At 39.2% G+C, this 25406-nt stretch overlaps 1 protein-coding gene across 2 annotated transcripts in view; it reads left to right on the top strand.

The window, feature by feature from the left end:
- The window catches only part of AMPH (amphiphysin), a 123267-nt gene that overhangs the window by 92168 nt on the left and 5693 nt on the right, over positions 1–25406 (top strand). The window contains exons 12-20 of one of the 2 annotated variants that reach the window (XM_059483504.1): positions 1865–1972; positions 4640–4663; positions 5918–5941; positions 8556–8588; positions 9985–10035; positions 12059–12172; positions 18013–18069; positions 22875–23012; positions 24152–24415. In XM_059483504.1, coding sequence (XP_059339487.1) covers positions 1865–1972; positions 4640–4663; positions 5918–5941; positions 8556–8588; positions 9985–10035; positions 12059–12172; positions 18013–18069; positions 22875–23012; positions 24152–24415 — 813 coding nt within the window. The remainder of the gene's footprint in view (positions 1–1864; positions 1973–4639; positions 4664–5917; positions 5942–8555; positions 8589–9984; positions 10036–12058; positions 12173–18012; positions 18070–22874; positions 23013–24151; positions 24416–25406) is intronic. The other variant, XM_059483512.1, reaches the window with a different exon arrangement.

The raw sequence follows: 25406 nt of genomic DNA on the forward strand, positions 1-25406 counted from the left end.
GTCACTGGTCGGAGTGGTGGGTTTGACTTTTTAAAGTGTGAGACTATAATGCTGGCTTCAGTGTATCAGACCAGTTATCCTTCATCACCAGTGATGCCAGCAGGCCAAAGGAAGAAGACAAATGAGGGCAAGCAGTGTTGGTACTCCTGACACCCTCTTCTACTAGTCTCTTAGCCTCCATTCTTTTGCTGCTCTGGGGTTTCCTCAACATGATTTCTACCAATTTAGTAAGCAGACTACTTTGCCACAAATTTATTCACTCTTTCAGCATGTGTACATTTTTCACATTCACATTACCTGAAGCCAAGAAGGTCCCCAGCTGGACCCTGTGCCACATGGAGCAGCACCACTTCTTTATTTTACATTTTCCCCCATCAACTTTGCTGCCAACTGCTTTCCTGCCTCCCTGAAGAATCAGGGAGTAGCCAAACCTCTCTGCCTCTCACACTGGTGTAGACATCACCCCATATCACATCACCCCTTATCACATCACCCCTAGCACCTCTTATAAACTGAAGAGTTCTAGGTCACTCTGTCATTCCCAACATGGGAGCTGAGTAGCTCTGTTGACCATGTTTGCAGATCACACAGAGAGTTAAGGTGTTTTGTGGCATAACGGAAGCCATTAATTACCTAACTTTGAACATCTGTTTACCAATAGTAACAGTAATTTGGAACGTTTATACTCTTAAATGTTTTAATAACAAAGTCTTTGCTCATTAATTTCACTATCATTGTCATCATCACTATGATTATTATTATCTCCTAGTTTTGCTGGGTTTATATGTGCCACATTGCAGTAGACTTGCCCAGTCATACAAGCTCTCTCACTGTTTAACTGAACAACTAGCAGTAGGTAGTACTTGTTAGCAAGACCAAGATGCTTGCCTAGAATATTTACAATTAATGATTATTAAATCTCAGATATAGTTTCACTAATAACTCTATGGTGAAACACACCAATAGTTTTTTCAGGTTAATTTATAGCAGAAAAGACCTGTAGCCCATTGAACATATATATGTGTATATATTTTTATAGTGACCTCAGAGGCCTTGGCTAATTTATTAATTGCAAACCAAAAAAGACTCTACCATGGTAATCTGGTTTAATAAGAGCATATCATAGAATCATTAAATGGTTTTGGTTGAAAGAGACCTTAAAGATCCTCTAGTTCCATCCCCTCTGCCATGGACAGGGACAGCTCTCACAAGACCAGGTTCTTCAAAGCCCCATCCAACTTGGCTTTGAACACTTTTAGGGATGGAATATCCATGACTACTCTGGGCAACCTTACTTAGCAGCCTTTCAGTGGGCAGGTTTACTGGGCAACCTTTCAGTGCCTTACTGTCAGATGTTTCCTAAAGTTTAGAGCCAAAGACAACATTAATTGTAAATTGCTATACATGTTCAGAATTAAAACTTAATTCAAATGCCTTTAGATCCTTCTGTATTGGCTTTTTACTAATGTTTGTGTTTGGGGAGAGACTAACTTATTAGAATGTATGGACATTGGGTGTCATTTATGTATTATTTAACTTTGATGTATGTCTCAAAGCCCTTTAAAAGGGCCTTCACCATCAAGTGATGCACACTCAACACTTCTTTGAAAGGGCAGTGACTGTTTAGCCTGAAAAGGCAAAGCTCTACTACAGAGAAAACAAAGACATCATAAGAGTGAATCTCATAAAAGTAAGACTTGTGCTAAAGCTCAGGAAAATCTTCAGAGCTTCCTCCCCTTTGTGTGCACCACAGCTAGTAAATCTGTGGAGTGTTTTATTTTTTTCTTGATCATTTTAATATTTTACTGCCCATAGCAGCTTTTAAAAGATAAGTTTTTCAAGAATTATATTTCTCTTCTGAAAGAATGAAGTACCTGAAGCTAAGAAAGAGGAATCGTTACTGGATTTGGACTTCGACCCTTTCAAGCCAGAAGCAGTATCTACAGGAGCTGGTCATTCACCCATGTCTCAGGTATCTCTTTGCCTCAACATACTCAAAGTGTATGAATGCAATATACTGTGTTTGGTAGAAAAGCTTTGTCTCATGAATTAATAGGAAGTATCTGAAAATTTTATCTTCCTGAGAAGCACAAGTCAGCCTTCTGTCTTCCCGTCAGTAACTATGTACTTGATGATGTATTGGAAGGAGAGGAAATTGTTAGGTGGTAAAATGAGATGTCTGCTGATGAGAATGGTTGCTGGTATCTTGGCCTTGACTTTAGCATGCTATTCCTGTCCATCGTTATAATAACTCTTAGTGTAAACATTATTATTCTCCAGTGCTTGTTTTTCTGGCAACTTTTCTGACCTGACTTTGATTCTTCATGTCTGGAAAGATGCCTTAGAGGACCTAGGTCTCATGGAGTCAGCATGTAGTTGCTTTACTGTAATGGAGTTTCTGTATCAAGCAGTGGTATGATCTGAGTGCTTTTGCTGTTAATCTACTTTAGACCTAATCTCAAGGAAAATTAGAGTATGGAATAGGGTGTTTTCTTGTAGAATGTTGTGTTATTAAAAGTCTACATTCAATAGTAATATTTCTAATGGTAGTTTTTGCAGCAATATGAAAAAAAAGATGAAAACCAAAAAAAAAAAAAAAAGAAAATGCTAATATATCAAGTTGCTGATATTCATTGGCTTATCCTGCAGGATATGCTATTTTAAAATGTAGAATTCACCCTCACTACCCAGAGGGCAGGTAGCAAAGTAGGGGAGATCTCATGGCCAGCATGTCTGTATTCCTGTTTTGTACACAAAGAAACGATGTTAATACACTGTTAGCAAGACCTATCATTAATCTGGCTTGTTCTGTGAGACATGAGAAGACTTATCAGCTGTTCAGAAATGCAGCACTGGAAAGGAGTGAGAAGACAAGAAGCTTTAAGGCTGAGATGGTCCTGATTCTCTGCTGATCTCTACCTCAGTTAATTTCTTATTCAGTGTGAAGCCCTAGTTATGTAATGAGATCTGTAGTGATCTCTGACAAGGTATGTGCTGTCAGAAAAGAATGTACTGTCAACACTCTGAACATTAGCTGAATTTTCTTATTGAGATTTGCTACGAGAAGTTTTCCATTCTAGCACAAGCTTTGTGCATTTTACTTATTATGCTTTTTCTCCCTTTAAACAGAGAAAAGGAAGGGGAAGGCAAATGACATTCCATAGCATTCAGCAGTTACAGAAAAGACTAAGTGAGACTTTGCTAACTACTCCTTCAGCTTGTTTTATAATAATGCTGATTAGAGTAGTGAGATCATTAAACAAAAGATACTTTTATGACAGAACATATTTGTTCTGACACCATATTGTACAGACTGTAGAAAAGTTTATTACTTTGGTGAAAACCAGTTATTTTATATTCAACTATGCCACAAAATACAGAATATAATTTTTGTAGAAAATTTATATTTAAAAAGTTACATAGTAACTTTTCATCTAGAGCCATAGGAAGAATTCACTGAGCACCTTTACTCGCTCCTTTCACCTTTCTGCAGAACAAAGGCATATGAGAAAGAATGGCCCACATCTACAAGAGCTGTGGGTGGGTCAGAACACCGTGATTTTAGAAGGGAAGACAGCCCTGCAGTCTGGGTCTTGTTTTCCCTGGTGCTGACAGGGTCATTACTATGGCAGTATAGAGGGAATGAAACCTGTGGCTGCAGAGCCCTGTGCTTGTAGGGAGATTAAGAAGAGAGCCTTATATAGTATTTCCATATGTGTATAGTTTTTGCTTCAGTCATGGATATTTTCCATTCAGCAAACAGCTGAGGTGTGAATGTGAAGACAGGCGTAGTCATCTGTGCATGATGCCTTGGAAGGCCTGGCATGACTTGTCTGTTGTTAATTTAATTAATTACCTCCCTCCACTGCTCTGCCAGGGTGATTCAACCACCGTAGGTGAGCCCTGGTCTGTCCTTCCTTCAGCTGCTTTTCTGTTTCTATGGCTGCATTAGAAGGGACCTTTCTAAATCTGTCTGGTTCTCTTCTCTTTTGATACGAACCAGCAGAGTTCCGTCTCATGTGGTGGGCTATAAATATTTGGCATGAAGTCTGCTGCTTTTTTTTTCATTTGTCTGTTTAGCTCTTCTGTTGAGAGGTCACTAGCATTGATTAACAGACTGGACAAGAAAAAGAAAATATTAGTCAACTTTCTTATTTCCTTTCACAAATAGTATGCCATTTTCCTTTCTAGTGTCAGTGTTTTGAGGAAGGCTACTTTCAGTAGATAGCTCTGTCATTTTTGACTGGCTAGAAAACCCCAACTTTGTAATCTCTTTAAGGCTGACACCTTGCAGAGGCTCGTATACCTATTGAAAGTCACTCAGTCCCCAGCTCCAAACCTGGCCATTACTCATGCACACAGCAATGTGAGTTTGCTGGAAAGCAACAAGTACTTTGAAGTGGAAAATACCACAATGCATTGCATACTTCCCATCCTTTATAACCAAAAGTATTATGCAGATATGTACAGACACACACACACACGTGGACATGTGCTAATATATAAAATATGTATGTACTATAAGCATGCTTATAAATAAGTTCTCCTCGTTTAATGAGCATTGTTGTGTAGCATGCTGGACATAGTGTACAGGGATGGTATTTTTCTGACAAGCTCTTTTTTTCACTACTTTTTCTAGACATTGCCATGGGATCTATGGACGGTAAGCCTGACATGCATAATAGTATTTCTGTGCCTCTGATTTTGTAACTTAAACTCAGATTTACAATTCTTTTGCCAAAATCCAAGATAAAGAATTCACAGACCATGAAAAAACTCTTTCAAGTATATGAAGCCACTCAGTATCTTTTAAAACTAACAACAACAAAAAATAATCTGTTTCTTAGCCTACAAAACCTAAAGGATGTCAGAAATGTAGGCTAAAAGATTCATAATCACTACAGCTAAGTGTGTTGCTTTTATTATGCCCAAAGTATAGCTATTAGAAGGTAATAATGGATATAAGTCACTTGTTTTAAATACCTGACGGTGTCCATTAACCCAGTGGACAACCATTTTCTCAAAACCAGGAGTAAAGACAGAATTTGTCTTTGTGGGAAATACAGTGAACTGGAGTTACTCCCAAAAGAAAACACTGCTATAGGAAACTGAATGAATCCTTCCTTCTTCCTCCTGGTGCCAAATCACATTAAATGATCTGCAGGAAGAAAACAACCCATTTTTGTGAGCTTTCTTTTGACTATATGTAATGGAGTTTCCTGGGTTGACTTGACATGGAGCCTGATATGTTCATGTTTGACCTTTTGTAGCTTCAGCCAGTACAGAAATCTGTGAACATATTCAGATACACAGCACTGTTTTTTTCACATTCCACGTATGATGTACATTAAATGCGTATGTCCTTTTATTGAGTGAGATTAAATAAGGCTTGATAAAAACAGTCATGTATGTAGTCTAGCCAAAATTTCAAGGCTGCAAATATCTGGACCACATGAAATAAACCAGAAATGTTGAGCATGTATTGCTCTAAACTTAGATTAGATAGCTTTATTAATGTCTTCTTTCTGCACAGTTTTATTTATTGTTTTTAATGTTATGTATTTATTTATTATGTATTATAATTTTTTCATCTTTTCTCTCTTTTTTAAAAAGTCCGGTGTGCTTCATAGCTAAACATTTGAAATAAAAATGTTGGTGACTCACAGGGGAAAGCAAGAGGTGATCAATATTCAACATACATGAAGAACTTTTTTTATAATGTAATTCAGAGGTTTGAAATTCACAGGCCTAGAATTAGTCTTGGGTGGAGTGGTGGGAAAGGACCTGCCGCTCCTTCCCCACTCTGATAGGTAACTGCAGCTGGTAAGAGAGCTCCTAATTAATGAACTGCTGCTGTATCAAAGTAAATCATGTTCTTCTTTTCTGTGTTTTATGTGTATGACTTCGTTCTATACAGACAAGCAGCGAATTGGTGCAGCCGGTAAGCAAACCTCCCTCCAAAATCACAACCACTCTAGAGACTTCTTTAATCATTGTGGTGTAATGCATAGTTTTCTGGTTTTGTGTATCAGTGCTGCTCTTTTGCATTACAATTTATTGCCTTCAGATGTTGCAAATCACATAGCTTTTCCTAAAATTGCCTAATCTAGTCATTTCATTCTTTAGATTTAAATTGCTCTTGTAAAATATAGATGTTGTGTTTTGTCATCAAGTCCGCCTTTATCTTTTTCATCTTGTGTTTTTTCTTTGCTTTTCTGTCTGCTTAAAGCCTGATTCTTCAAAAAGTCTTTCCCTGTGTAACCTGATCATGGAGGAAACCCCAAACAGTGGGTCATCTGAAGATACTAACAGATCTCAAACTGATCTAGGTTCACTCAGCTGGGGCCTAGATGTTAGCACACCCAGTATCAGCCAGGAAATTACTGCAGGCAGTTCTTTGCTTTTCCCCGGGGCAGAGCAAACCTCAAGCGAATCCATGGGTACTCTGCCTGCTAATGTTTGGCCTGCGGTAGGTGAGCAGGAGGATGCTGCACCAGGGCCAGCTTCTGTAAGCGAAAACCAGAGGACTTCACTGGAGGACCAGTTGGATGCCAAAAGTGTCGTGTGGAAAGATGTGGTGACCAATCAGCCTTTAGAGAATGTAACCAGTTTTGAGGCACCCATCCTGGGAACTGATAGCTTGTTGGATGAACCACTCCCATGTGATGTGCAAAAGGCAGAGGAAGAGCATGAGGAAGACGAGTGGGCAGGTGTCAAGCCAAGTGAAAAGGTAGAGACTGGAGCTAACTACAAGGAGGTAGAACATACAGAGGAACTGGAAGAGCAAGGCTATGAAACCAAAGGAAGCAGTGAGGCAGAATTTCATAACGGTTTAGCAAAATCAGATCTTGAAATTCTAGTCAGCACAGAGGTAGAAGGTTTACATGAGTTTGAAGATAATTATGGGGATACTGGGAGAGCTAGTGGCGCTAACCTAGAGAACTCTACAGAAGAAGAATTCAAACAGGTCAGTGTCATTGAGGAGACGGATAGAGAAATACCATCGTTGAGCACAGGGCTGGAAAGTGGGGACAAAATAGGGGTGTACAACTGTAAGACTATAGAAAGCACTGGCTCTGAACCTGAGAGAGTCCTTGGTATCTGGGATGAGGACCATGAAAATACATTTGAGGAGGCCTTAGATCAAAGTGACAGTGGTAATGGACAGAGTACATCCATGGAGTGTATTAACATGAGGGCACATGTTGACCTAGACCACACAGGCAAGTACCCTCCAGATACTGGAAGTGATCTATGTGATGCTGAATTATTCAATGCAGAAGAGTCTGGTAAAGGAACTGAAGATAATAGCATCTCCCACCTCCCAAATGGTAGTACTGGTACTAAAGATCAAGCTGCTGCTGAAGAACAGTGGACACTGCTGCCCAAGGCAGCTGATGCTGCCAGCACAAGCTGTGATAATCCTTGCCTAGATAATGCAGATGACCTAGTGACAGATAGGACAGCAACAGCAGTCACTGAAGTGATTAGCAGTGGTGTCCCTGAAGCCTTGGAAACAGAGCCCTGGCTGGCAAACTGGGATCCAACAGTTAGTAATGATTCCTGGGGTTTTTCTAGTCTGTCAGATAGCCAAGCCAATGGACTGGACAATTGGCCCTTTTTCCCCAAGCAGGAAAACTCAGAGGAAGGTAACATGGAAAATGCTTGGTTAGGCATTAGTAATAAATGGTCTACAGAAGACCTAGGAGCTGCTGATAACAGCTGGGGGGAAGTAGGTGCAAGCACAGGCCATGTAATTCAGGAGGCGCTAGTAAAACAAGGTCTGCCCGGGGAGCAGGCAGGCATTAGCAATCCTGGACCGAGCAAGGACATAGCTAGACCCTTGTCTCTGTTTCAAATGGGAAATTCCAGAAATGCTAGCACCGAGAGTTCAACTAGTCCTAAAGACAATGAGACCAACAACTCAGATTTATCTGAAGATGAAATTGCTAACCGGAGATATGGATTGTTGTACCAGGAAATTGAGGCTGATAAAGAAGAGGTACCTACCCCAGTGTGTAGTGTAGTCTAGCCAAAAAGTTCCTTAGGCCATGCATAAGCTTGTTGTTTAAAAACATTCCATTTGTGTGTTTCCTTCCTAAGTCCATGCTATTCTTTTTTTGAAAAATTGCCATGCAACTCTTCATGGTGTGGTGCCCTTCAGCCCTTCAAGCAGGCTGAAAACAATGCATTTCAAAATGGTGAATGAAGCATTGAATTGTGAAGACACATTGTGTCTGGCAGCTTTTGTGTTTTATCTGTAGATGTTTAAATGCACCTGGTCTTTTTTTTTTAATTTTTTTTTTTAATATTTAAGGTACTCTGCTTTTTCTTTTTGTCATTTTCTTTAAGCCTGTGACGTCTATTATCAAATACCACTGTTGTAAAAATTTCTTACTGGCTTACCCTTCTTTTTTTTTTTTTCTCTTTTTTCTTTTTTGTTCCTTTTTTTTAATGTCTGGCCTACATTTTTATTTTGTGAATAAAAATGTTTTAACTCATGTTCAGATTTAGTAAACAAAAGATAATTTGTTCTGATCTTCACTTCTACTTAGGCATCCACCATAGCATTTAATGGATTTGCACAGGTAAGAAATAAACAAGTTTTGAGATCATTTTTTTTTTCTGTGCTATTGGAAAGGCACTAGAACTGGCTATACAAATTCAGGAAATCTGTTCTACAGACAAGCTGCATTGAGACATCATTCTGTCTCAAATCCAGACCTTGTCTGTTGTCAGAAATTCTTAGATGTTGCTGGAAAAATTCTAATACCCTTAGGACTCTTGGCCTAACTGAGTCTAAAGCAAAAAATCTGATTACCTTGGTAGGACAACTATTTTCTCCTAAAATGGCTAGTCTAGCTGTTTTATTGTGCTCTTTTGTGGATTATTTTTCTCACAATCCCAAAATGCTGTAAAGCACACTATTTTTAGTACCTCTGTATGTAAATTTGTAGTAGGTTTTATTTTTTTCTTCATTTTCACTTAAGATACATTTTACTCTCAAAGTTTAACCTAAGTTATTTATCTGCTGTGGTGCTGATGGTGAGTCTGTGGTACTCAGTACAGAGATACAGCACATAAACACACCGTGTTTATGCTTTCAGATTACCGGGTTGTATTAAGATCCCAAATTTCTGGTGGATTACCTAGGGCCTCATTATTTTCCAACATTCTCTTAGAGACTGACTCAACCACAGCACACCCTGTACACCAAATTTTAAAAGTACCCAAAAAGTCTCAGCTTACATGAGGGTGGAAATGAGTCTCTCCATATGATTAACCGTTCTGTTCCAGGGTATTTAGTGTAGTAAAGGATCCAGATGGAAGGGGCAAAGCACAAGGATCTGATAATCAAGGCAAAATGTTTATCTGGAGAAAATATGTATTTTCTCTCTCCTCTGTGGTAGGAAAATAATTTGGCCCAGCAGTATTTTGCAAATTAATTGTTTTGAGTGAGCGAGATGTTGGGAAACACCTCCATTTTTCTACTTAGTACAGGTAAAATTTTGTATTTGTAATTGCTATAGTTATTATTCAGATGATAATAACCCAAGCCCATGATCAAGAGGGAAGTACCTTACAGCTGGTGTACTCTGCAGGCACAGCCATGCGTAATCTGGGATTCAGAGTTCTTCAACTTAGAAGTGCATTGCACCTTAAATTAAGTCCTTGTGAATCACATGTATTTAATGAAGGGTGTGAATCACATATATTCACTACCTTTAGTGAGGTGAAAAATGTTGGTTTAGAAACATTGAATATAAAATTGAAAAAATAATAGTGTTAGTATTAATAGTACTCAGATAATCTAAATAAATATAAATATCATATTAATTCCATTTATTTGCTATCTTTATTCGATGTAAATGTACTTAGTGATTTTATCTGAATAAACCATTAAAAAATCAGGTCTTTGATGGACACCTGCAAATATACTGTCTCAAATATTTTTACATTATTGTTTTTCATTTCTATGTTTAGGATATCTCTGCATTTACAGTTCAATCAAATGAAAATGTGGAAGAACCTTTGGTAAGTTGTGGCTTTTAGTTCCTTTTAAAATGTCTTGTCAAAAAGGGTAAAATTTTGCCTTTTTGCAAAGATATTTTCACTTTTTTTTTTTCTGTTTTCTATCCTTTGAATCACACCACCTTATGCAAGTCTTCCATTTGGAAGAGCTGGTGTTACCATTGTAGTTGTAAGTCCATATTCACTGAAACAATTTTTTACAAGGATAGCACAGAGCAAAAGAAAAGAAAACCAGAACATTGTAAGGTATGTTTATTTTATAAAGATGTAGTCAAACAGTTTGGTTGTTTATTGCATTTATGAAAATACTTGAATGAGTACTAAGGTCCATTGTAGAGCAAGGACCTGATAGTATGTGATGGCTGTTACAGATCTCCAAAATTGCTGTAATTTTATCGACTCACCTCCATATCAATAGTGAGCACAATCTACTTCTAAGGAGGCCACAATCTTCTCAGAATTGATCATACCTGGGCAGTTTCTTAGCTCCTCTTACAGTCTTTGCTTAGCCTGGGACAAGGATGAGAATAACAGCGTTGCTGGGTGAGTGCTGTAGTTACTTAATAGCAGCAGGGTGATACTTAATGTTATTTAATGTGGTGTTTGTGCTCATGATGGTTAGTGCATATCATGAGAATATTTTTGCTCATAGCTGCAATGTGGTAAGTCATCTGAAGTATGCTTTTCAACAAGTGACTCAAAGCGCATCGATGTAGTCTGCTCTATGTTACTTGTGATTTTAAGTCTCAAAGAATTTTCCAGCATTAAATGTCAGGAAACACATTACCTGGGATAAATGTACTTTATGTTTCTCATTTCAGTCCTATTTCTTAGGAAATTCTCTAGAGTTGTCATTAATGTGCATTAATGCACATAGAGAAATTTTTGCAAAGTATTGTATAATATACGAGTGAATGCTCCTTAATGCTGTGCCAATTCCTGAAGGCATAGGCAGACTTCTCTGTACTTCATTAAAAATCAGACTGTTTAAGGAGTATATGCAAAGAATTGAGAGGCTATGGTTTGTTTGTTTTTTTTCCTGAAAAATATCAGGAGGAGAAGGTCTTTAAGATGTTAAAGAATTTCATAGAAGCTGTCTCTTCATCACTGGAGATATCACATTCTAGCCAGCAACCTGTTATCATCTGCAAAGCAATTGTTTTTGAGCTTCATATTATGCTGAGCAATTTGTTAATGGCAAATAATCAATTTGGCTTATGATAATCTGGTTGAGTCAGCCATCTTTATAAATCAAATCTGCTGAGCACAGCTTGGAGCTCTCCTCTTGTTAGGTGCATGTATTTGCAGAGTAATGTCTCTATTGGAGATCACTCTTCTGCTGCGAGCTGTTTTGCCACAAGACTGAACATGTTGCAAGGCTGGTGATATTTTATAGGTCCTCTTTTTGGAAAACAACCTGAGGCCAGAATTTAAAAGGGTGGGAATCTCAATAGTACGTTGATAAATGAATGCCTCAGAGGTGATTAAGAGCTCAAGAGAAAATGCATTTTAATAAGAAAAACAGCGGTGGTTGCTAGAATTCATTGCTAGTATTCAATCAGTCATTGTGCAAATAAAAACTGTTTGAGTCTCACTCTCTGTTCATTCCTTCATACCCTCACTGGAGGAGGGTATATTGTCTGATAATAGACAGAACCAGGGAGGAGGAGGTAATTTTTAAAACTCATGTTTGAAGACTAGGGTTGGTACACATGGGTGCCAGTTTCAATTTCTGGCCTTGCCAGCAGTTTCTGGAGCATTTTTGAGCAAACTGGGTGCTTTCCCCACTTCCATTACCTCTCACTATAACTCAGGAAGCTTTCCTTGTGAGGGAGGCATGTAGGACTGGCTCATTTTACATTGATTATGAAAATGCCCTTTTCATGCTGTCTTTTACTGGGGACAAAGCCTGGCAAGACTGAGCCTGAAGCAACACTGTGCCAGGCACCATTCCCTTTCTCCCTCTTCCTCCCCATCATATGCTCCTCAACAATTTTTCCACTATCTACTTAAAAATCAATAACAGAAGACTGAGGCTGAAGAAACTCCACCTGGGGAACCTAAGGTTGAGGAAACCCCTGCTGCTGCTGCTGTTGTAGAAAAGGAGGCCGTCCCTGCTGAGCCAGCAGAGCAGGCTGTGGTGAGTGATCTGTCCTCCATGCCACCTCCCAGGCCTCGCTGGAGCCACTTTTTGTTATGGTGAATGTGCTTGCTGCATTTCAGCCATTCCTTCCACTGTCATCCTCCATGGATAGTTTCTCTGCTGCCTGCTATGGCACAGCATGCCTCTCCAGCATGTGCCCCTTTCAGCCCTAAAATGTCATTCCTCTTGCACTGGGCATCTTAGACTCAAGTTTGGCTGAATGGTTGTGGTTTCACAAGTTGTTTGATGTCAGATGAACTTCAGAATGGGAAAGAATTGGTGCCATTTTTAAATTACATTATTAGCAATTTTCTCATTTCATTTCAAGTACTAGGATAATGTATATCTTGTACGGTCCTTATTACAGCAGGAAAATTCAATTAAAAAGTTATTATAGTAGGTCTACAAAGCTCAGAGTTTTAGAAGCCAGTTGTGAGCCAAAGAGAGGACACCAAACACCACTTGAGAGACTTTTTACATGTCAGAATTCAGGAGATGAAGAAGAAATTACAGCTCTGCATGAGGAACAAAGCAAGGCATCCAATATCACTGAAAATAAAGAGATGGTCTGAGACAGTAGGCATGGAGTTTGCCTGGAATGCCTATAATTCCTTTTTATACAGGTATCTCACTGCATATTCTTTTTATCCAACACGCTAGTGTCAGAAAGTCCTGGTGATGGATGATACTCACAGGCTAAGAAACCCTGGATGAAAAGTGCATTTGTTTTTGTAATCTGACATCTTTTATGCTTTTCTGAAGACAGTAACATGTTCAGAGACTCTAATGAGTTGCTGGTAGAATATGAAGATTACTACTGAAAAACTGGAAAAAAAAGGAGTTGTTTTGTGTGTCAGTTCCTCTGCCACAGAAGCTGGTGGAAGATACATAACTGTGCTCTTTGTCTATCAAGCACAGTTCGGTGTTATAAGTGTTCTTAGAAGAGAAGGTTTAAGCTTGCTGAGCTGCACTTGGACTTGGGGGAGACCCTGTTTGTCTTCTGCTTCTAAGCAGGGATGATGATACCCAAATGACCATGAAATTAGGTGTTTTTCAGTAAGCGCTTGATAACTGCCATATGGATATCTGTATTAAGCTAATGTACATGCAAATTAGCTGAAGAAAGTGGAAGTATCTGTAGATGCAGCTATAGATGTGGCAGCAGAGAGCATGGATAGATATCTAATTATCAGATATCAAGCTACTGAGCTCTTTCTAACAGAGGGAAAAATAATTTATTGTGTGAGGAAAGTTGTGCAGGACTAGATGGGCTGTTCTGCAGGACTTTGGGGGAAAGAGCAGATAATTCCTGGCTCTGGCCAGTCTTACCTGTTCTCTGGGGACGCCTAGCAGCATTGGACCTATGGAGGGAAGCAGTCACAATGTCTTCCCCAGAATTACATTTAGGTTTAGTTCTAATTACACTTGCATGATTTTTGAGTATTTGTTTCATATTTTAAATCACTTTTGCTTGGCTCCATGGTTCACACTGGAGTAAATTATTTCAGTATCATCCCCTTCTACTGACATAACTAGATGAAGAAAGCTTCATGGTCTGTATAGACCAGGCTCTCCTCTTCTATGTGTTTCCAGTTCATATTGTCAGCTCTGTAGGAAGGCAAAAAAATTAAATTACCTATCTGAGGCAGGCACATTTTTTTTGTCAGACTGTTGATAAAAATGCCTCATGTAAATGTGATGGTTTGGAATAAAGGAAGTGGGAGAGAAGGTGGAGAGAGAAGAAATGGAAAATTGGTCATTGATCTGGAGCTCTTCTCTTCCCATGAGTGCATGGCAGGGAATAATGTGGAAGAACAGATATTAATGAAGCCAGAAAAGTGGTTTTATTTTGAAAAAAATGTAAAAGAAGTTCCCCATTTTTCCAAAAGGAGACATTTTTGTCCTGCACTAAGACAAAGCAATACTCTGAAGCCTGTTGCACATCTTAAGCACTAATTAAACAGTCTCTGTCTGCAGTACCATGCATTTTCTTGCTGGCTGGCATGACCTTTTCAGTTGATCCATTTTGCTGCTGAGGAGTTCTGGGTCATGTTGTCAGCTGCTCTGGCTGAGTCACAGGAGTGCAGAGCTATTGGAAGAGAGGCAGAGATAAACAATGCAAGAGACAGGTGATTTAAGAGCAATCCAAGAGGAGGAGCGTAGGCATTAAATAGAAGTTAAACAGTTTTGATTAGGTTTGTTCTTGGTGTTTTGTTGCTAATTCAAAATCATATTGTCTGTACTAGTTTGGGAAAAAACCCAAAGTGTTGGTTTTAAAAATGCCTGAAATGGAGTGACTGCATTTGTTTCTGAAAGGTTTTTATTTCAGAGGGGGTTTTCCAAGACTTGCAAATAAGAGTTTTGATGATTAGGATTAATGACAAATATGTTCAAAGCTAAGGAAAAGTACACTGAATTTCAAAAGATGAAAACATGTCATTTCCCAGCAGCACTTCTACATTCATTTGCTTTACAAGTGACAGTTTCCTTTAAAAGTAGAATTGTAAAATTTTGTCAATCTTCTATTGAGTTTAATTGCTTCCAGTTTGGAGTGACAGCCAGTCCTCAGCTGAGTTTTTCTGTGGTAAGTTTCTGGTCACATCCCATTAACCCAGAAAATTTATGACAGATCCCTCATTGTAGGAACTTCACAGTAAATTTTCTGGCAGGGTGTTCATTTAAATTATAGATAGAATGGTCCAGGGGATAGGGTACTATTTGCCCGTCTGGACATTTTGGATTCAGTTTGCTGTTTCATAGTCTGCCTGATCAAGATTGGCAAAACTTCATTAGAAGAGCTCATAAGAATTGTTGCCTAGGATCTCTGCATATCTTTGTCTTGGTCCTTCAGATCTCCAGTGCCATAGAACAAATAAAGGTTTTATTAGTAGCTCTCAACAGTTGATCTTTTTTGGGGAGGGGATAAAAGGGTAATTAAAGGGACAGGATGACCATGTGTGCCAACAGAAGAAAAGTTAACCATGGTAAAGAGTTTATGCATGGAATTCTCCGCACAGAAAGAGATTTTTTTCTGTTTCTAAAGCATCCCCAAAGGCAGCTATAAATCCAAAGGATAGTCTGAAGGATATAATGCCTTAACCACTGGCTTCTTTCTTTTTCAAATAATACTTCCCTTCTCACCACAATTTTTCACATTCAATCAAAGATATCATGAGGACATCTCCACCCTTCTCAATTTTTCACATTCAATCAAAGATGTCATGAGGACATCATACTAAAGTGAATGCTTATGAAATGTTGCTATTTCCCTTTCTTCTTTTCCTGTATGTGAGACATAATGCTTGAGATCAGCTTTTCTACTTCCACTGCACTTATTAGTTTGGAAGAAGCTTCCCAGTGCTTTGGGTCTGATGCCTGCCTGGACTCTGATGTTCTCCCATTAAAGCAGTCAGACACTCAGCTAAATGCTGTGGTTTTCAGAGTAATATATTCAGAGTAGTATAAGCATACATGAAGCTACCTCCTGATAAGCTCTTTGCAGACAGAGTGAGTGCAGCAGAGGCCAGGGAACAGCCTGTAACTAAGTGTATCTAATTAGGGTTCAATCCCACTTTAGGTACTATTCACAGTGCCCAAATGGTGGAATGTGTAGTTTGGGAGAGCAATACAATGATTAGATACAGAAGAGCAGTCAGCTGTGCCCAGATTCTGAGCATGAAGCTAAGTGCAGGTAAAAAATGGGAGCATAAGGCCATTAAAAATATATTACTCTCTTTTACAGGAGAGAACTGATGTAGAATAGTGTCTTTCTGTTGAAGTCTCCAGAAGCAGATTTTTCTCTCTGAAGCCAGGGGTTAGTTCCCTAATGTTATTCCAGTCGTCCTTTTTTCTAGGGCTTCATGCTCTAAAAGTGATACAGTTTATCATGCCCCTCTTCTCAAACTCCATTAACCACAAAATCCCAGTTTACAGCTAATCAGAAAAGCAAAATCCTACTAAATTGACTAGTACACAATAGTCAAATTATCTTCAGGAAATCTCAAGCTTTGGGAAATAAAAGAAACTCTCCTTACCTTCCCCTTTCCAACTAAAATTGTGCTTTTAGTTAATGAGAAAACAGTTATTATTCAGAAATATGCATATGTGTATATTAAATCATTCTGCAAAGATACCCAAAGCTGGGCTGGTGGGATTCTTACCAGAGAATATTGCTGGGGAATTACTAAGAAAATGAGAAAGGCCAACACGTTCCTGACTTTGAAGTGCAAGATTATACTAATTTCTGAAGGCAAATTGTAAATACAGCTACTGGCAGAAATTCAGCACTTTTTAATAGTACAATTAGGGAAGTCATCTGTGTATGGACTTGCAGTTGGACATAATGCTTTTATGGGCAACAGTTTGCTCTGCTCTAGGAAAAAAAAGTTTCTCTGTGTGGCTGTGTGTATACATACATTACTAGAGTGTGAAATATTTATATTTTGCTGCTGATATTTGTTTTTTTCTATTTAAGACCCTCTACAGCCTCCTCAAACTATAAAATTGAAGACCACATAGCAGAGGCTTGGCAACTTAAGAAAAAAAGGAATGAATCATTTTTTAAAGGGTTATATAACACTGCGATTTTAACAGGGATAAGGCTGTAAGAGATTTCTTTGGCAACACTACTGTCAGCAGCTGCCCTGTCCTGGCATCTGAGCATATTTGAGGCTTATGACTGACTGCAAGCAATGCTAGGTTAGAGTAGAAAAAAAAAAAAGAGTGATACGAAGTTTGCATGTAACTCACCATTCTTTTATTAAAAAAGAAATATGCAACCATTTCAGCTGACACTTTAAGGAATTTTGACGTGACAGTTGTGTGTGAAGGCAGGCAGGTAGCTGAAGCCCTGAGTATGTGAGGTTTCCTGCTCCTGACTGCAAAAGCAGACACTCCAATATACCATGCCCCCAAGTATGTTTGCATAACTTCTCTTCACCCTTACAGCTCTGTAGAAAAATCTGACCTAGCTGTGTCAAAATTTATTAGCAAAATTGATTTCCATAACAGGGCTTTGACTTGGTTTTGCTTGGCAGAGTGTCTTTAGAAATAGCCATGTCTGGCTATTTTTAGCCAAACAGCTAAAAAAGCACTTCCAACCATTCCACACCAAACCTGAATATTAGTGGTTTTGACTGTTGACCTTTTGTAGAAAAGGACCTGGTGCTGGTAACAAGTAACAAGTACTATTTGGGAGGAGCTTGTTACTGATCAGTGCGTTCAATCGTTTGAACACCTAAATAAGTGTCAGATTTGGCAAACCACTGATGTCTAATTTTTTAATGTCAGGCACTTGCTGCAGGTACCACTGAATATGTGTGATTCTGAAAAATAAAAATAAATAAATATGAACTTTGTGACCCATGTCATTTGAACAGCCCCTTTAAATGAGCTGCAGTCCAACATGAGTGGAAGTAGTGCTTTATGAAGTTTACCCTGAGGCCCTGGTGAATTACAGAAAGAGCAGCAGGTGATAATGGAAACAGTTTGAGTCACCAGTGGCAGAAATTTGAGCTTGGTGGAGACTGCAAGGTTCCTTATTAAACAGTTCTTCAAAGCTGGTGCTGTTATGAGAGTGGTAGTAGTCAAATTGTCCTTAACAGTTCCAGTGGGATGATGATAACATATGTAAAGGGTTTGTTTTAGCACATAAATACTTCTATTTCAGATTATATGGGCCAGTATCTTTCTGCTCAATAGTATATACTAGCTCATTTAGCCATTCATATCATTCCATCCATACATGGCACACTTCCATTAGCTTGATTAATACCAATTTCTCTGCAGCCATTGCTTCAGCATGTGCAAGGTGATGACCATATTTCCTTTTTATACAGGAGAATGTTGAGGCAGGAGATAAGGAGTCAACTGGAGCTGCCGAGAAGGAAAGCGAGGTACATATGAATAGACTCAAGTGTGGTTGTGCTTTAATATTTTGAACCATGGCAAAAAATTTGTCATTTGCATGTCATCAATAGGCAGGCCAGTACCATGCAACTGTGACTAGCTGTGGTATGTAAGTCTAACACTGCACAGATATATCTCCACCCATGGCATATATTCTAACGTATCACCTCTCATTCAATGCAGGATTTATTTTAGAAGCTGCCTGTTGCAGCAGTATAGAGTGACAAATATTTCAGGGCAGCAGATAAAGCAGCTCCATGGCTAAAGGAGGTATAATGCTGTTTCTATTGACATTTGGAAATACGCTGCATAAATTCCCAGTAGCTCCTACAAATTTCTGTATATTTGTTTACCTAGCCTTTCTGTAAATTTCTTTATTAAAAAAATCCTATGGTTAATCATTTCTTTTTCCTAGCACAATATGCCCTGAGCTAAAACAGATACTTGGAAATAATCATGTTATAATTTAGTTTGCTAAGCATAGTCTGGCATTATAAGATACAGTTAAAATCAAATTACAAAGCAAATTAAAAGCTCAGTGACATACTTTAGGCTGTGCATATGTGGACTTGAATGATTGCATGTTGCTTATATTTCTTTAGGGGTGATTAAAGTATTTACTCTGAATCCTTGTGTACTAAAGTGAAACTACAATGTGTTCAAATGTGCACAAAGGGCAGCACAAAAGGATTGGTTGCATATTAAACTCAGGAATAGAAATAGGGACTGGGAAATAACTCCTAGTTATTAATCACTCAGGATTTGTATCTCAAGACTAGCAATCTGTCTCTCAGTGCTAGCAATCTGCTTTTTTTGTGGTTACTCATTTTGATACCATGATATTTACAAAAAGGTAATGAACTGGTTTCAGAACGTGCTACATTCATCTGTCCAGGCTTAGGTTCATTGTCCTGCTATAAAACTGCATTAGGTCTGCTAGAGCCAAGGATATATTTGTGGCTGTAGGGCATACCAGTGTCACTTGGAAGTGAATTTGGGACTCACTGGTGCTGTATTCCTCACCAGCACTGCCACATCCACATGGAAGCCAGTGGAATTGCATTGGAAGAAAGTGCAGAGTGGGAGTAGTAGATCAAGCCCAGCTTGATGTGGACTCAGTGCAAGAGTGTTGTGTTGTTCCTCAAGCATTGCTTTGTCACTCCCAACAAGTCTGGTTCAAGAAGAAATATGCAAGAAATGCCTCACAGTTGTGCTAGCACTAAGGCTAAGTCTTTGAAATCTTCCCCCTTTATTCTGATACTACTTGTTCACTCTCTGAGAGTGAATTTGCACATCTTCTGTTTAAAACAGCTGTTTAAAACAGTATTACTGTATGCAGAAGAGCTGCCATAAGAGATTCAGTTATTTGCTAAGCCAGTATTTGACTGTTAATGGAGTGTGGTCCCTTTGCTACTCTGTAACTTGCATAACCAATTATTGAGTACTACTTCAGAATTTTCCAAGACTGCAACTGATGCATTCCCTCAAACTTGATGATTGGTCTCTCTTGACATTAGATAGCTTAGCTGTGATTATAACCAACTGTCATAAAAATTACCCATTCCTGTTCTAAATCCTGCCATGGGGCAAGAACTTCACCTCTGGAAGATGAATGTATCTGAGGGAGCTCCTCTGGAATACCCCAGCCACAGGCTTGGGCCCCTTCTCCTGGGCTCATTATTGCTACTGCTGAATCTGTGGCATTGTGTTGAGCTAACAGTAATGCTATGAGAGTACAACTGTGTGGATAAGCTGCATCCTGGGTAAAGAAAACTTCACATCTGTGCAATTAAAACAGTTGAGTGGTTCTGTCACACCCCTCATTATACTGGATGATCCTTTTTTTCTTTGCCCCTGTGTGCTTGGTGTAATGGGACAGCTGTCCTAATTTCAATAATTTGAAATTTAGACAGCCAGAGATTGCTAATTTGGAGTACTATTTGACTGCCTAATGTTATTAATTATCTATATAAAAGAGATTTGTAGGATTGGTTTTCAGTGTGAAGTAAGGTAATACAAGTAGCTGTATCTACAAGGATGTGGTTCAACACAGCTGGTTATGAATTCAGCCTTCTGCCCTTTTTTTTTCTCTTCCGTCCTAATCAGATATTTGAGACTGATAGTGAGGTTCATTCTGTGCTACCTCATATGCCTTTTTATAAAAGCTTTTTTTTATAAAAGCATCTAGCTTTTAATGGTTTTGTACTCTAAGACACAAGAAAAATTATTGTGATTGTGAACTATGGTATACATTTAGTGACTCATGACTGCATGCTGTGAGAGTGTCACGCTTTCACTGTGGGGCATTTGTGAGCTGATTCAGGTAAATTAGTATCCTCCTCCTTAGTAAAATAAAATGGTCCATAGGAATCCAATAAGCAGAAAAGAAGTTGTTGATCTTAATCAGAATAGACAGCAAGACCAGTTTCTGCAGCATGCTTTTAGAAATGCATGGTGTCAAGTCAATCTGATGTGCACTTTATTCCCACTATTTCCTACTAACTTCTTCCAGGACTTTAACATTCATCATTTATTTGTGTATCTTCTTGGATCAAGACTGCTAAAATTGGTAATACTATATGAGTGGCAGACTTGCATGCCTTATAGGAGAAAATGTCAACATCTGACCTTCTCTGTTGATGTTATTTCCTCTTACAATAGAGCATGCTTCAGCAGCAGCAGTTTCAATTTAAATTGAAGTTGCCCAGTGATTTCTATAAATCCATACAATATTGTCTGTCTTCATGGGTTCCAGGAGGATTTCTTTATCACATCAATTAATAACAGCGAATAGGAGTAGTGGTGAATATTTAATGTTGCTAAAAAACAATGCCTGAACGGTGCCCTTGAACAGTTGCTGAGTTCAGGTAGTGAAGTTAGCTTCATCCACAGGGGAAAGATCAAACTGAGGAAATAAATAGCATCAGACTGTTCACTGGATATCAGAGAGATTACTACTAACTGTGGCTTGACATTGGTACCTCAAAAAGAGTTTTCCTTCAGTGTTTTTTCTTTATCCTTGAGCCATCTGCTGCAAGGTAAAAATTCTGTCTTGAAAATTAGATTAAAACAATGAGTTTCATAATTTACCTTCAACAGTCCAAACCTTAAGATTAATCCATTTTAAGTATACACCCAATATGCTACCATAAGCAGTATATAGCAATGCAAGTGTTAGGGGGCTGCATGAATTACAAGCATCTTGGTTTAAGACAGTTTAAAAGGAGAACACTCTGGAATGAGTTACCTCCCTTTATAGGTTCAACCAATCCCTTTCCGCCACTAAGGAATGAATATGAGTAGATACAAGTGAAAAATAACAGTTTACTAATAAATTAAATAGCAGCAAGCAAAAGCCAACAATAAGTAACTGCTAGATACAAAATAGCTAAATCTTATGAACCTTGAGAACAGAGAGATCCAAAATGCCAGCAAACAGCCTTTCCTGAGATAGCGCCCGACAGGGGCAACTGCATGGGAAAGACAAAGGGACAGGATGGCGTCCAATCCCTCCCAGGAAGGCAGGAGCTCATGGAGCAGTTCCAGTGGTAGATGAAGACCCGACAGCCCCTCTGGGGTCAGTGCTCTCCTCACAGCCGGAGACAGCAGGGCAGGCAGGGCCAGGCAGAGCAATTGGGCCGGGGCACTCATGGCTCACAACAGTCTGGGCCAGCACCAGGGCTGCTGCGCTTCTGTCAGCGCCAACTGCAGATGGGCACCTGTGGAATCCATCCCAAGGCAGCTTAAAGCCTCCGACTTCAGCCTCTCCAACACAAGGAAGAAGACAAAAATACAAAAAGATAATCCAGAAAGGGAGAAGCCTCTGCTTAAGCAAAGCCCAGGCAGCTAGCAAAGAAAAATCACACAGCAAGAGGCAGACAACCTGCCCTGCTAGGGCAGACTGTAACAATGCCCGCGATAGCATCCTGCCCCAGTTTTTCCAGCTGCAGGGTCTTAAAAAGACAGTAACAATTTCGGGAGCAGATAGATAGGGAATACAATAATCTTTTGAGTTATTTATACTTTACAACTACAAGTAACAGTTTCTGCTGGAGGAAGGATTTAGGCAGTTACTTTTCTATGCGCTTTTCATGAGTTTGAATAAATCATGCGTTAACTTCTTAACACAGACTGATCAGAAATTATTCAGTCACAGCCAGACTTTAAATGTATCTTTTTATGCTGACATATGTATAGATCTTTGTGGTTCATTTTTTTCTGATACTTACCTAGACGTAGAATATATTTACTTCTCCTTACATGACCTGATTTGTAAGTCTCTCTGTTAGAAAAGAATGTGTAACTAAGAATACAAGATTTTTGAAGCCAGGCAAGGTCTGTGGTGAGGTAGGTGACTAGCTGGAGAAGGCTTGAAGGCTCTTCCCAAGAACAGACTCCATTAGCAGGGTCCTATGGACCCCTAGACAGTTTGCAAGCTCCTCCTCCTCTGCAGAAAAATCAGTGGTAAATTTCTTCCACAATACAGCTGAAAGACAAGGGAAGGAAAACAGCTTTGACAAACAGTTACTCCACTCAGAACACCTGAGGACTCAGGTAAATGTTGCCTGGTGAGGTTTCATAAATCTCTCTCTCCCACCTTTTAATCAGTTTTTTCTGTACAAGCTTGTCCCCAGCCCTGCTCTTCTCCATAAATCAAGAGGAACACCAGAGAACTCAAGACCATAGGTCAGCATCACACAAGGAGGTCACATAGCAGAGGCTGGCCCATGTTCTCTCCAGCAAGTGTGTGTAACTCGTACCCTGAAAGGTCACTCCCTTCTGTTGTTTTTAGGTGATGCCTGTTGGTGAGAGCACTATGGTGTCAGAAGACAGTGCAGCTGTGACAGCAGGAGCTGCCACCACTGAGCAGGAGGATGTTGCTGAAGGTGACAAACCTCAGGGAGAAGAAAAAGAGGCTGATATGTCTCAGGTAACTCATGTCAGTGCATGGGAGAGTGTGTTAGGGGAATCAGGACAGATTAAACAGCCTGAGAGAGGCAAGGCTACTGCAGCTCTGTGCCCCCAGGTTCAACCAGTACAGGTTCAACCAGCAGCAAGATTGATGTTCTCTTGGGATGGCCCTAGAAAGGTCTCACACAGGGTATCCTTTCTTTGAAGTCCTTACTTTGGGTTGTGCTGATAACATTTATCACATAACAGGGCTTTCTGGAGAAATAGGCAGAGAAACAATTGGATTTTTCTTATATCCTGGCATCATGTCCTATCAATAGCATTACTTTGTTTCCTCTAAGTCATGGTGGTCAAGCCATGTATCCATATCTGGCCTGCTGCCTTTTCCTCTGCAACCTCTGAGGAGCTGACAAACACCTGCTAGAGCAGACCCTGTAGCTGAGCAGCCAGTTACCACCTGATTTCATTGCATATTCTATTTCATCTGTGCTCCAGGATAAGATGGTTTGGAAGATGATCTATGAACATTTTTCTTTTCAGGTTGGGTGCTACAAGAAGTTTTGTTAAATGCTTTTTTGCTGGGATTCATGATTGGTCAGATGCTGCTTAGATTTTTTGCTTTCTCTGTTCCCAGTTACATTGTTGTAAATCAGGAGAGATCCCTTCAGTCAAAGAAATAGGTGATATTTCCTTCTTTCATCACCTTCTATCACTATTATCCTGCTGACTTGAATTTCCAAATAAAAACAGTACTGTGATTACTACTACTGGCTTCACTCAAACTTGCTGAAACTAAAGAGCAGAGTGAAGGAAAAAGGTGTAGTGATTTCCAGGAATGCTGAAAATAATAAAAATTCTCTGTAGGTAGCTCAAGCTACCTACAGAGAATTTTTATTATTTAGTGCAATAATGTATAAAGTAGGTTTAGGAGGACTAAGGGGAGCAGTGATAAAAGGGAGGGGATTATTCCTTGACATTCTTGCACAAATACTGTTTTCTGTCTTAAGAATTCATGGTAGAGAAAAATAGAAATTCTCATCCCCATATATGCCCTATGCAATAAACAAACGATAGTGTTTTCCTGCTCGAAATAGAGCACTAAACAGTTTTATATTTCTTTTCTGTGGGGGGGTTGTTTTTTGGTTTTTTTTCCCCCAGGAAAAGGTCAGCAGCATCCCTGCAGTAGTAATAGATCCAGCATCAAACAACGAGGGGGAGGGAGAACACGAAGTCGTCATGGATGAGTCCAAAGATGCCACAACAGAGATGGGCGCTCAGGTCACCGACACTTCTCTCAGTGAAACTTCCCAATCTGGAAATGATCAGAAACCTGCTGAAGAAATCCAGGCTGTACTTTCTCAGGATCAGCCCGTTCCAGCAGAAGATGCAACTTCAGCAATGCCACCTGGTTTTCTCTATAAGGTCTGTTTCTCCATTCTTCTTTTAGATATCCTTAGCTTCTGTGGATGAGTCTTGTCTGCACAGGTAGTGTTGTGATTTGTTGAGGGCAAAGGATTCTTAGTTTATCAGCCACATATATGCACAAATACATGCAACTACAGGTGTAATATTGTGTTGTTGCTTCATAAATAAAGTCTGAGAAGATACATTTTCTGCATGCTTGTTGCTGTGCATATATTACGTAGCTGTAAGATTCATTGAAGTACAAGAACACTTGAATCTCACCAAATGACTGCTGAAAATTAATATATGGAATAAAACTGCACTGCTGCCTAGTTAATCAGGAATATTGTTGATATATGCTAATTATGTATCTGATATGCTAACAGTATATTTGATCTCTAAGGTCCCTTGCAAACCCAAAGCATTCTATGATTCTATGATTGTTAAAAAAATGGCCTTTTTTCTGGCCTGAAAATCTTTAGTGGAAGTACTGACTCTATTGAAACCCATGGCTGCAATTAATGGTAATGAAGCCAAAATGTCATTCAGTAACTTTACTAATAATATAAACTATTATGGTAATCAAACAGAAAAATTTAATGAGGCATAAGAGAAGTTCTTTCCTTGGCTGGCAAAACCCCCAGGGTTTCCTGGTTCACAAGATTCTTTGAAAATACTTTTCATTTAGAATCACTGAGCAGCAGAAAAACTCCTTGAGGATGGATGAAGTTTACATGCTTCCTACTATAATTTGCATAGCTCAGACTAATTAGTCCCATAGCACTCTCTAAGTATGCCATTCTTTTTGTTCTATTCTCATTGCTCAATATTTTCTGGAAACTTTGTGGATAACAGTAGGGTAAAGGTAAACACTATCATGCAACTCAAACATGCTGTCATAGTTAATCTTTTGCTTTTCATCCCACTCTCTAGGGTCAGACATAGAGAAGGAGAAGCAAAATATATGCTTTCAATCTGGTTCCCAATGCCACTTTCTTTCATAATTGCA

This window comes from Ammospiza nelsoni, chromosome 1, assembly GCF_027579445.1.
Source record: "Ammospiza nelsoni isolate bAmmNel1 chromosome 1, bAmmNel1.pri, whole genome shotgun sequence".
Lineage (NCBI taxonomy): Eukaryota > Metazoa > Chordata > Aves > Passeriformes > Passerellidae > Ammospiza > Ammospiza nelsoni.